Genomic DNA, 12095 nt, shown 5'->3' on the forward strand with positions numbered 1-12095 from the left:
TGCAACTCTTTCCTTTACAAGGTTTTTGAAACACATGTTAAAAAGTTAAATAGTGTGGACTATATAGATATAGATAGAATCATCTAATGGGAGAAAAGATAATTTACCAAACATCAGTGAATTATTTTATTGCCTGTACGTAAAATCAGTCTGAACACATACCTTGCCATATGTATAATTATGGCTCGTGCCTTGGTGGCTGGGAGGGTTATATTTTTTTCATCACATTATGTGCTTATGCTCTTTGATCTAACCAGCCAGGTAAATTTAGCCAGATAAATAAATTAAAAGAAAATGAAAGGTTTTATTAAAAAAAAAAAAAAAAAGAAGAAGAAGAAAAGTTTCAAGCCTGTTATTTAAGATCGAGAGGGTGTGTCCTTCCCAAACCCAAACTGGGAGCTATCGCCATAAGATCCTGATAACTTGATTTCTCCCATTCTAATTTTAGAAGGAACCACAAGTAAAATGAGCAAAAACTGAGAAATGAGCATCTTCAGCTGCATTGAAATGATTGAAACTGCAAAGCTGAGTGCTGAACTTAAAAATATGTCTTCACCTATTTGATTTGTTTGCTGTGGTTCTGTGTTCAGTTGCTTGTTTAAAGGTTTGATTAAAGCTAAACAGTAACTATATTTGTTAAAAGGAAAACAAAGATTGTAGTTTTATATTTGCTTGTTGGCCATTTTTCTTTGTCCTGCTTTTTTGACATGGGTCACTGTATCTCGTGAGGGCACTGCAAGCAGATGGCAAAACAAAGCACATATGCTTCATTAACTTGTTTTTCTGGCACATAATTACATGCACATCCAGACATGTATGTCTACATGCACATATACTACCCCCCCCCCCCCCTCACACACACACACACACAGGGAAACATTTTCTGTTAAAAAAAAAAAAGAGATTGGGTTTGGACCACCTGTTTAGCCACCAAGCTACTCAGCTGGCATATGGGTTGATTCAAAACATGGGTTAAGACCCTTTTAGCCTCGAGGTAACCTCTACAAAATCTGAGGACAGCATGACACAGTAATATTTGGTTCATGCTGGGAACATGGAGAGTGCATTGTGTATGATTGCGACTACATTGCAAATGCATGTTTATATAATAACATCTGATGCTGCTTGTACAGTTATTTTTAAACACAATGATTTCACTAATGGTCATAAATACGCAGCTTTGTGTAAAATATGGTTTCAAAGTGAAATGAAAGTTTACTTGATAGCAGTAACATGCCCAGCTTAGGAGTCTGTCCGTCCATCCATCCACCCATCCATCCATGTTGTTTTGTATCAGTTTGTGAAACCAGAAGACTCAGCACATAGTTTCTTCAAGGAAAGGTGCAGTAATCATTTCTTTTTCATTCATTTTGGGGTCTGACTTGTTTAAATTTTGACACTTTTTACCCTGGAATTTGACATACCCCGAATTCTCCATAGGGATAACAGGTTATTGGAATAGTTTCCTTTTTGGAGTGGCAGTGGTGGTGTGTGCCTGAAGCATGGAGGTTATTGTGGGAACACCCATCCTTTTTCAGAGATAAAATTATCCCTGTTCCAGGAAATTGATGGAGGAGCTGGTTGGAAATAACTGTTAAAGTCCTTGGCTTGGGGTCTGAGCAGACTTGAGGATAAAAGATGAGAGCTGCTGTTTGTGTCAACCTTGGTTTTATATCACAGCATGGTTGTAGCTTTTAGTGTTCCTTCTTCTTTGATAAACTCTTATCTAGAATTGAAACAGCTTCCATTGAGCTGACAAGCTCAGTTATAGACAATGAAACTTAATTATTACATTTGCACATTGCTGATGCATACACCATTTAGCTTTATATACTTGATACATGTTTTGCCATAAAAGCTGAACATTTTATGAGCTCCAGAGATGTAAGTAAACTATCTACTGTTTCAGGATAGTGTGTGATCACACTCACCCACCCTAGTGGGTGTGATTCAAGATGCAAAAATAAGATTTTCAGAAGGTGTTTTCATACTTTTTAATGCCTTATTTGTTTGCTAACTTCATTATTTTACCAAAAGGTCTTCAGATTATTTATGTTCATTTTATTTTTGTCACAAAAATATTTTATTGTTTTCTTTTTAGGTAATATTCAGCAATACATTTTATACGTGCAGCAAAGTTTGCATCCATTTAAAAATGTATTTGCTTCATGACAAATGTATATGAAATATTTAGTTGCCTTTTTGAGCTTTGTTTTGATTTCTGCCACATCTTGCTCTTTAGTTATGAACGCTCTACTTTCTTAGAAGCTCACGAACTGAAATACATTGCATTTTTTTGGGTGGTTTTAAAAAAAGACTCCAGAGCCTTCCTCCCTGACAAGGGCTTCCTGCTGGTGGATACAGCATTGATGAAAAATTTATATGAAATAGAGGCTGGAACTAATCTCTGAGAAGATCTAAAGAAAACTTCAGCAATTGGTAGAAAAATTGCATTAAATTAAAACAAGAAAAGGAAAAAAAGGAAAAGTGTATATTGCATATCATGCTTGCTTTCCAGGTGCATTCACACCAGTGCTTATTAGACCCTGTTTACACCACAATGCTGAGACAATAAAACACAAACTTTGCTGCTTTCTGGGCTCTGGTTTACATGGTAACAGAGTCTGGGGTGGATAAAACTGCAAGGATTTGAGAACAGCCTCCAGAGTAAAATTTTCAAGCAACGCAAGGTGAGACTTGTCAGTCCTGAAGATGATGTATTTCATGTCATCTTGCACTCAGACCCTGCTTAACCTGTGAAAAGCACAACAGCAACAATGGTGGACCTCCGTGTCATGTTTGTGCTGCGGCATTTTTTTAATTTATTTGGTCTGTTGAAGCAAAACCTGTTTCTGGTAGAACATTTATGCCATCAGGTAAGGTGCACCAGATAAATAGTGCACATGTTTGCAACTGGAGGGTTACTAAAAGATGCCTCTGGATAAGACCTGGAAGGACAAGTTGATGGCGGAACAATTTTGAGAAAGACATCGACAAGCTGGTTTGCAGGTTCTGTTGTTGTGTTCCGCTCTCAGGTCTTATGAGAATGTGGTGCACACCTGTGTCAGTGCAAAGTTTCACCACCAACTAGAGGCCTGGATGTGCACTACATCCCTTCTGCTCCTATTTGTGCTTTGTCATAAATGGAGATGTCAAATGCAAATTTAAAAAATGCAAAGAGAAAAGTTTTGCTTGGAAATTTCATGTCAACAGGGCCTCAATCGAGCACTAATTTGTTTGCTTGGAACGTCTGGTGTGTTTGGGGAGGTTGGAATGTGCAGCCAAACTATGATGTGCATCAAAGACGCGAAATCTGGTCCACCTAAAAATACAGGTCTCGGTTTGCTCTAAGGAAACAAAATGAAGGAAGTAGACAACAGCTTATGTGGTGGAAAAAGAAGTTGCTCTGCGTTAACCAATAGATCAGTAGGCATTCTAGTTAGTTTTTATCCTCTTCTTCGGTTATTCTTGATGCAGCGCCACCTCAGGTGAGAAGGGGAATATGCTGCTTAACCCTTTTATTATTGCTTAAATTGCTTTTATTATTATTATATTTATTTATATCTAATCACTTCTTGTTTTTTCGTTTTATTTAATATTATTTATGTATTTAATTGATATTATGTATGTATTATTCATTTTTATCTTTTTTATTTTAATTTCATTATTTGAGTGAGAGGAGCACCTTTTCATTTAAGTTTTTGAGATTTATGTTTGTATTGATTTTGTTAAATTAAGCAATGAAATGATTTATAAATGAATACAAATCTAATACATTGTTATTAATTTATTCAATATTTAATCTAATTAAATTTTATTCCAGTTTTATTTTGCTTTTTGTTGTTTTTTTTAGTTCTTAGTGTTTTTGTTTTGTGTTTTCAATATTCTGTTTTTTTTTTTATTTTTATTTTTTTTATTTACACAGTTGTAAATAAATCTTATTTTTACATTTTAGTCAAGCATTAAGGAGTTAAACAGGAGTTTGGTTTGTTGGACTATATACAATGTGAAAGCACTGATCAGCTGAATTAAACCGGGTCCCTGTTTGTAGAAGTCTAGCTGACTATTAGGTGTGAATACAGTCTAAGTGTAATATGTAAACACAGAGAAGCTTCACAGCCATCTTAAGTTTCTGCAGCAGATTGTATCAGGTATTCATGTCAGTGATGTTTACAGCAAACATTTTATGCTGTCTCAGTTTTTTCCAGTCACAGAACCCGCATCCCATTAGCGAAGTAGGCTTTTCTTAGATTTCACCTGGATGTTAACAGTGAGTGCTGTTCTGGATCTGATCTTCATTTGGACGTAATAGTTACTGCTTAAAAATCTGCACTCTGTTCATTTCTTTTTCTTTTAAAAAATTATTACACTTTTATTCCCATTTTTATCTTTAGTTATATTTTTCAGAGATATCACGTTAAAAAAAAGAAAGTAATACACTTCCTTTAATTAGTGGATTTTACATTTTATGACGACCATTAGTAGCTTAGGTTCCAAGGCTATGGCTAACCTTTGCCTTAATGGAAAAATCCAACAAAATCACACTTTGTGGACATATTAGAAACTCCACATCTGTTTAATCTCAGAATTGATCTCTTTTTTTTTTAAAAAGTTAGGAATTAGTAGAAACATGTCTGATTATTATTAGTTCTGGTTAAGAAGATTTATTAGTTTTTGTGTTTCTGATCACTGTGTTTTTTTCTCCTTTTTGTGCTGTTTTTTCCTTTGCTTGAGGCTATCTTTTCTCTCAATCGCACACAAACACACACTTAATTCTGTATTTCAGTTGTCCCCAGAACAATGATCCTTTTTTTCATGTACTTTGCTTTTGGACCACATCTCTTTTACTAGCAAGAGTCATGACCGTTCCTTTTAGTCTGATAGAAAAACTATTTTCCATTTACAGAAGAGCTCACTCATGAGAAACAATGGTCTCTATCAAACAGAGAAGCCCCAATCCAGTGGTAATAAAACATATATAGTACAGATGTGTCTTGAGACAGATGGACTAAAAAAAAAAAAAGGTTTCTGTGATCCATCCCTCACATAAAGGAAACGCATCCAAGCAGGGATTGGTACAATCCTGTTCAGCATCACAGGAAATCTTACAAAAGGTGGAGTTCTCATCAATCTTTCGATCGGCGGCGTGCCATAAACAAAAGGACTGAGAATGTTTTAAGTGAATAGAAACAGAGTCATGCAGGTCTGTTTAAATGTGGAAGATGTTAAGGTAGAACAAACAGATGGAGTTTACCTCATTTTCACAGCCAATATTGTCTGAGAGGAAGGAGAGGAAGAACTTCCATGAGCTTCCTGCTAATCAGAGGCAGATACTGTTGAGATAACAGGCTCTGGGGAAAAAAAAAAAAAAAAAAAAAAGACCTTTGTCAGCATCCGCATGCACTTGGTTACTTACCATTACTAGTTTAGTTTCAGTTTGTGGAACAAATTTTGTATATTTGCACCTTATTTTGAAAAAGTCATTAAGTCAAAATGGATTAATAGAGCAGATATTAACTGGCGAGAAAATCTGCAGTGGACTGGCTGCAGGAAAAAAAAGGTTGTTCAGTGAAAGAGTCAGACAGTATGGATAAACCAGCAGGATGATTGACAGATGATCAAACAGATGGGACAGGCAGGCGGTCCATCTTCAACAGATAAATACTCACTGACAACATGGATACTGCAGATATATGCTAAGGTCTTCATGTCTAAATCTGGCTGCAAATAAACACACCTAACACACTGATGTTATCCTAATCTTTTTATATTTAAGCTCACAGATTCTGGTCTTTATTTTTCAGAGGTTTAGTTTATTTTTGTGTCGAACTACACTGTAAAAAATATCTATTATTTCAGATTTTGTGACAGTTTCTTTCCTGTATTATTTAAACATATGAGTAGACATCAATAGCATTATAGAAATCGAACGCACAAGTACATGTCTAATGTAAAACAACTCAGGCTGTCAAATAATTATTATTTTAAATCAGATTAATCCCTATTTTCACTGCATTATACCAATAGAAAAAGCAAGCCAGTGCTTAAATTTAGTGTTAACTGGCCTTCATTTGGGTTTTTCTTAGCTTTTTTTTTATATTTAATGATCATTTTAGTAATTTATTTTAGTAATGTAATAATCAGTTCAAAATGATGTGAAATCAAGACCTTACAAAGATGTATATCCCATTTGTGCCTGCCTTGTCCTGCTCAGTGCCCCTGTCTGGCCCCCTGATCAAAAATTTTCTAGTTCCACACCTGCATAACTTAAGTATTATTAAAATGCAGAAAAAGTGGAGGTGTTGAACTCTATCAATAGGAAAAGTGTGGGTGTTAAAACACCCTCATCCCTGCGGGTGTGATCCATCTTGTTCCATGTCTTGCCATCATAAATGACAGATGCTACCATGAGTCACATGTGTTAAAATCTGTAACACGATTGATTACATAAAAAAGTTACCACAGTTAACACACTATTTTTAACATGCTTTGTTAATTAGCATTAACAATAACACAAAATACCTGCAACTAAAAATACAGAAAAAATGTAATTAAACATAAAACAGTTAAAATTTGATCACAATTTCACTGCAGTGTGATTGAAAAATAGTTAAACAGGCAAATTCAATCTAACACTGTCAACAACTTATTTTTCTTTGAATTTATTTATACTGTTATATGGTATATATAAGTAAGTCTCTGGACTGGCGAAGAACTGAATTAATATAAACCATGTTAACATCTTTCATTAAACATTAAAACCTGAAGTACAACAAAAGATTAAGTTAAAAGTTTGGGGATTTTTACTGTAATTTTATGATATTTTTTCGCCTGTTATTTATCTAGTGCCCCAGTGGCAGGAATATAACCAGTTTTTTATGTTTTTCTTTTTTCTTGTCTTGTTTAGTTTAGTTTGTTTGGCTTTGTTTTTTTTTTAAAGCGTAAAACAGCGTCATATTTCTGTGCAAGCAGGCCCTTATGCTTCTTTTGTGTGTCATCTGCGTATTAAGGTCAGCCATTCACCCCCGAGTGCCACCTCAACTTACACACAAATGCACAAATCCCACCATTTCCATCCATGCTCGCCATTGCTGTTTAGGTAAAGCCTTTTTAATCCTCAGTGTTAACATCAGAGCTGGCTTGTTTACAAAAAGTGTTGAAAGCTTAAGATAGTGAAGGAAAGCTGTGTTTTGGCCTTGCTGATCGGCATACAGTTTTGGAAACAAGCTCCTCTTTCGCCTCATATGAGCCTGGAGTCATCATGAAGACTGTTTTGAGTGGGGGGAAGAGGAAACATGGCATCAGAACAGCTTAAACACGCTCGGTTTGGCAATAATGTGAAACATGGAAGTAAGGGAGACAGCCTGTGCCCTGGCATATGAAAAAAGAAAGGAAGGGGGAGGGGTGGAAGAGGAGAAATAAAAAGGGAGGAGCATCAGGGGACTACACTGACGTGCTGTCACCTGTTTGCCGGTTCGTTTGCCCAAAGCTTTGCTGTGTGCTCTCATAGGGAAAGCTTTTGATGCCTGATTTGTCGCTTGGCTGGGCTTGCGCATGGCTTGGTGCTCAGTGGAGTGCCTATCCCAGTTACATCCTCTCCTAGAGTAGGATCTGCTGTTGGAGCTTCGGACAGGGCAAGATGAGAAGACATTGCAGGGATGAGCGGTGCTACCCTCACTCAGAGGTACATGGCCACTAAATGCATCCCCAAAACTTCTGCACATCCTGGGAATACTTGGAGAGGATTTGGAGGAAAAAACATTATTTATCTTTAATGCTTTTTGATGTTTTTTTTTTTTTTTTTTTTTGGTGTAATGTTGAATCTCTTTATTCATGCAATTATGCCACATATATTTCTTTCTTTAGATTTACAAATGCTTCTCATTTCTGCCACAGCAAGCCCTGGACTCCAACCTGAACAATCTGATCAAGAGGAACAATGAGCTGGAGTCTCTTATGGGGAAAATGATCCAGACCTGTCAACATGTAGAGGTAAGTTCCAACTGGTCTGTGGTGTCATCAATGACCTGAATAATCTGGAACTAAAAGGTGGATTTTATGATAAAATTTGAGCTTTTGATCTGCTGTGGTGAATATACAAAACTCAGAATGGCTTTTTATGACTCTCTGAAATCAGAGCTCAGTATTTTTTAGCCTAGCATGTAGCAAAGCTCAGTGGCTAAATATGCAGCAAAAGGCTGAATAAAACCAACAAAACAACTTAAAATCAGTGTTTGCCTTGCTGGTTAATTAAAATGTATTTATATTAGTGACTTTTTAGACATTTTAAAGAATGAACAATTGATTATTGAAACAAAACTTATCATTTTATAGCAAATAAAAATCCATATGTTTTTAATTTAAAGATGTGTTCAACTTGCACTGTGGGGTCTTTATTAAATTAAAATGTAATGATTCTTGCCTTTAAATCTGTAAATATGTGTCTCACATAAGCATATTCCATGAAAAATATTTATTATGAAACACAATTTGTCAAATTTTAACATATTTATTATTAGGTTTATATCCATTTCAGTGGATGTTTGCATGCTTTTAACTCTTTTGAATGCAGATCTGTGCTATGCATGCTTTGTTTAAAGTAATCCATCCCCACCCCACACACCTCCTCCCACTAAGGTGCTTTATATAAAGTAATGCCACAGGGTTAAAAAGCAGCAACGTCTTAGTTTAGAAATTATGGAGTGCAGCCTTTCAGTCCGGCAAGGTCTTCACAAAGTCTAAGGAAGAGGGGATTGTGTTGTATTGAAGAGATTTAAAGTAATTTATTTTAGCTGCAGCCCTTTTTGCATGTATTGCCTGCATTTTTAAATTTCTCGTGAGCAAAACTTAAGAAGGGAATTTTAAGTCAAAATACATAAAAGAAAGAAAACACAACCTCTTTCCTTTTTCTGGCACTGAAAAAGTGTCAAAACACTCCACTTAAAAAATCTGAAATGAATAAATTATGACATACAAAGAAAGGGAGAAAAAGAGATAAAAATTCTTGACCCATTTTTCATTTTTCCACATGGGCAAAAGGAAAAAAAAAGGCGATTAAGAGTAAAAAATGCATGTGCAAACTGGACAAGCACTATAAAAAAATCAATTAAGGAAAAAAAAAACCAATAAGACAGGGGTTTATGTACAAAGAAGATGCGTACAAGTTGGACTGGCTTGCGTGCTGCTGAAGAGCTTTCTGAATATTTTACACCAGAAAATGCTATTCCAAAACTTTTCTGAAGTTGACTGCAGAGACATGTTTAAAAAAAATGAAAACAAGACTCCAAACTCACATCCAGTTACCCTGACTCACCATCTCAGCTGTGCCCACGGGTCTGTGCCCCTGCTGCACATTAGGTATGCATGCTCATTCAGCTGGCATCCTGTTATGTTGTCAGAATCTACTTCTGAACCACACTTGCAGCATGCTATGTTGCCATTTACATGTTGGAAAATAGGACACCATTGCAGAGGAATTTTGGGAAGGTGCACTGAATTCAAATGAATGATTCAATGGCTTGGTTTCTATTGGAAAATGAAATAGAAGTAGTCATATGACTCACAATAAATGAGAAAATACCATGTTTCAGTCCTGGGCATAAACAAAAACTGATGCACTGATGCATTCAGTGAATCTACATATTTTATTTCACAGTAAATATACATGACACTACTTTATTTCCTAACTGTAAACTGTGTGCTACATTAGTAAAGCTTTTATTCTACTGACTTCCTCAATGGATAATGACCACTGTGCACAGATGGATAAATGTAGAACAGATAGGCCATCTCAGAGGTTATATCTGTATGGGAGGATTGGAAGTCCACCCCATTTAAAGAACTGTAATGTTGTTACTCATGCAAATGTAGCCGATATTAATATTTATTGTAAATAAATAGCACTATGTTGGTAACTTTACATTAAATTTTAAAAAGCCTTATTTAACCAAAAACTAATCCAGAAGCAGTGAGAGAAAAAATAATTAAGCCCCTTCTGCATCCATAGGAGCAGTGTTCTGCCAATCGGAAGGTCAGTCAGTCGATCCCTAGTTTCCCCAGAACAGGTGCTGAACTATTCTTGGGAAAGACACTGAACCCTGAAATTGCTTCCATTTGTGTGTGAGAACGTGTGACAAAAGCAGACGTTTTGGCAGTTTTCTGGTCTGGAACATTCAGGTGTGTTTCAACTCAATGCTAAGGAGGAAAGACATCAGCAACGATCCTAGAGAAACAATTGTTGCTGCCCATCAAACTGGGAAGTATTATAACATTTCCTAACAATATAGAGAGAATCACTCACAAAAGGTGGTTCTACAAACTATTGCATTATGGACTATTTAAGTTTTTTTACTAAGTATCTTCAGTTTTTGCCCAGTAAAGGATGACATGGTCGAATAAGTCATGCTGTCATTCATCTAAAATCTGCTGATGATGGTGGGATTCTTTCATGTTTCATTCTTCCTGATACAGAAGATCTTCAAAGTGAAAGGATTTACAATTATCAACATGAATAACAATAACAAATTGACTGGTAGTATTTTCCTGGTAAATACTTTCCAGATCTGCACATTATCATAGAACTCATGCACCATTACAATGCAATTTTCCACTGCAAAATGTCCTTCTTTGAATTTTAAAGCATGTTTTCTGGAGTGTTGAAGATGACCCATGTGTCTAAAAAGCCACATGGTTGTTCAGAAGAAGAGTCAGGAAAAGACAGTGAAAGCAAACACAAGCTTAATGAAAAACTACACAGACAATCTTTCATTTCAATTTTAATGTTTTGGAAAATTTCCAAACCTAGTGAGATGCTGCTGCTTATACCTATTTAAAAAAAAAAGGAAAAAAAAACATAATTTGAGCATCAGTATGATTCTTTGTGTTTGAATAAATGAATGAATGACACTTTATTGAACAAAGTACTACACGGAGATACCACTGATGTAATACTTTGCTCTGATGTCAAAGAAGTCAATTAGCAGAGTTGCAAAGACAGATGTAGAAGCATTGCTATACAACAGAGCCGAGGCGTTCGGCCCAGCATGTCTCACTTAAGCACGGAGATGTAATCCAGGTGGCAAACTGTTTGTTTTGGCAACATGATCCAAGAAAATCACATAACTGGTTAGGAAGGGACTCTGAGGATGCAGTGAAAGTCCTTTCCAGGCTTGTTTGGCTTTGTGGAGGAAAAGTAAATGACTCCCCATGATGTCATTATTAAAACACCTGTCAACATAGTGTAGGTTTAGATAAACAACTATAGAGTTTCTCGTTGGCTTGAAAACACTTGCAACAGACTTCCCTTTCATTGCTTCCCCAGCTATTGCTTTGCTACAGTAAGCAGGCACTTTACAAGGTGCTAAAAGGGCGTCTAGGAAATCACCACAATGAGAACTTGCAGGTTGTTAGGACCTGTAGTCTTATAATTGGAGTTGAAACAACTTTTATAGCCTGCTCAGACTGAAAGGCTTCCAACTGCAAAATGAATCTGATACCTCAGAGAATGAAGCTTGATGCCTTTTTTTTTTTTTTTTCAAAGGACCCTCATGGCAGAACAACCTCAAATTTAATCAATGATCCCCCTCCCAAACACCTCCAACTCAGTTAGATCATTTTTTCTAATCCTAACTGCCAACATTGTGATTTGAGGCAAACAGGTGTTTCAATTTACTGTCACTGAAATTAAACAAGCCTTTACTATTTATATTTTTCACACTTTTCATACAGCATAGTCACAATTGAACTGGGACAGTTTCCATTTCCCGGTTCCCAGTGTTTATTGACATTGTCCTTATGTCTTTATTGTTGGTCCCAGAGAACAAACTGCTGTGTGCATGCCAAATTAAAAGCTGCATTTTTAAAACCCCATATGCAGAAAAAAAATGCCTTTCCTGAAACATTGGTTGCTTTGTATTGACTTTCTTCTCTGCTTTTCCAAGGATACTTTCATACATTGCAGGGTTAGGGATTGAGCCCTCAATCATCTGATTGAAAGAGAACCACTCTGTCACCCAAACCATGCCTGTTTTCATTGGTTGATGATGTTTTATGAAGGCCATAATTTTACTTAATTTTTTCCAATGGGCTTATAGTCA

At 36.1% G+C, this 12095-nt stretch overlaps 1 protein-coding gene across 2 annotated transcripts in view; it reads left to right on the forward strand.

Annotated features, from left to right (window-relative positions):
- LOC121635202 (E3 ubiquitin-protein ligase Midline-1-like) overlaps window positions 1-12095 on the forward strand; it is a 65729-nt gene that overhangs the window by 42450 nt on the left and 11184 nt on the right. For both annotated transcript variants that reach the window (XM_041978291.1, XM_041978290.1), the window contains exon 3: window positions 7897-7992. In XM_041978291.1, coding sequence (XP_041834225.1) covers window positions 7897-7992 — 96 coding nt within the window. The remainder of the gene's footprint in view (window positions 1-7896; window positions 7993-12095) is intronic.

Source organism: Melanotaenia boesemani, chromosome 24 (assembly GCF_017639745.1).
Source record: "Melanotaenia boesemani isolate fMelBoe1 chromosome 24, fMelBoe1.pri, whole genome shotgun sequence".
Classification (NCBI taxonomy): Eukaryota; Metazoa; Chordata; class Actinopteri; order Atheriniformes; family Melanotaeniidae; genus Melanotaenia; species Melanotaenia boesemani.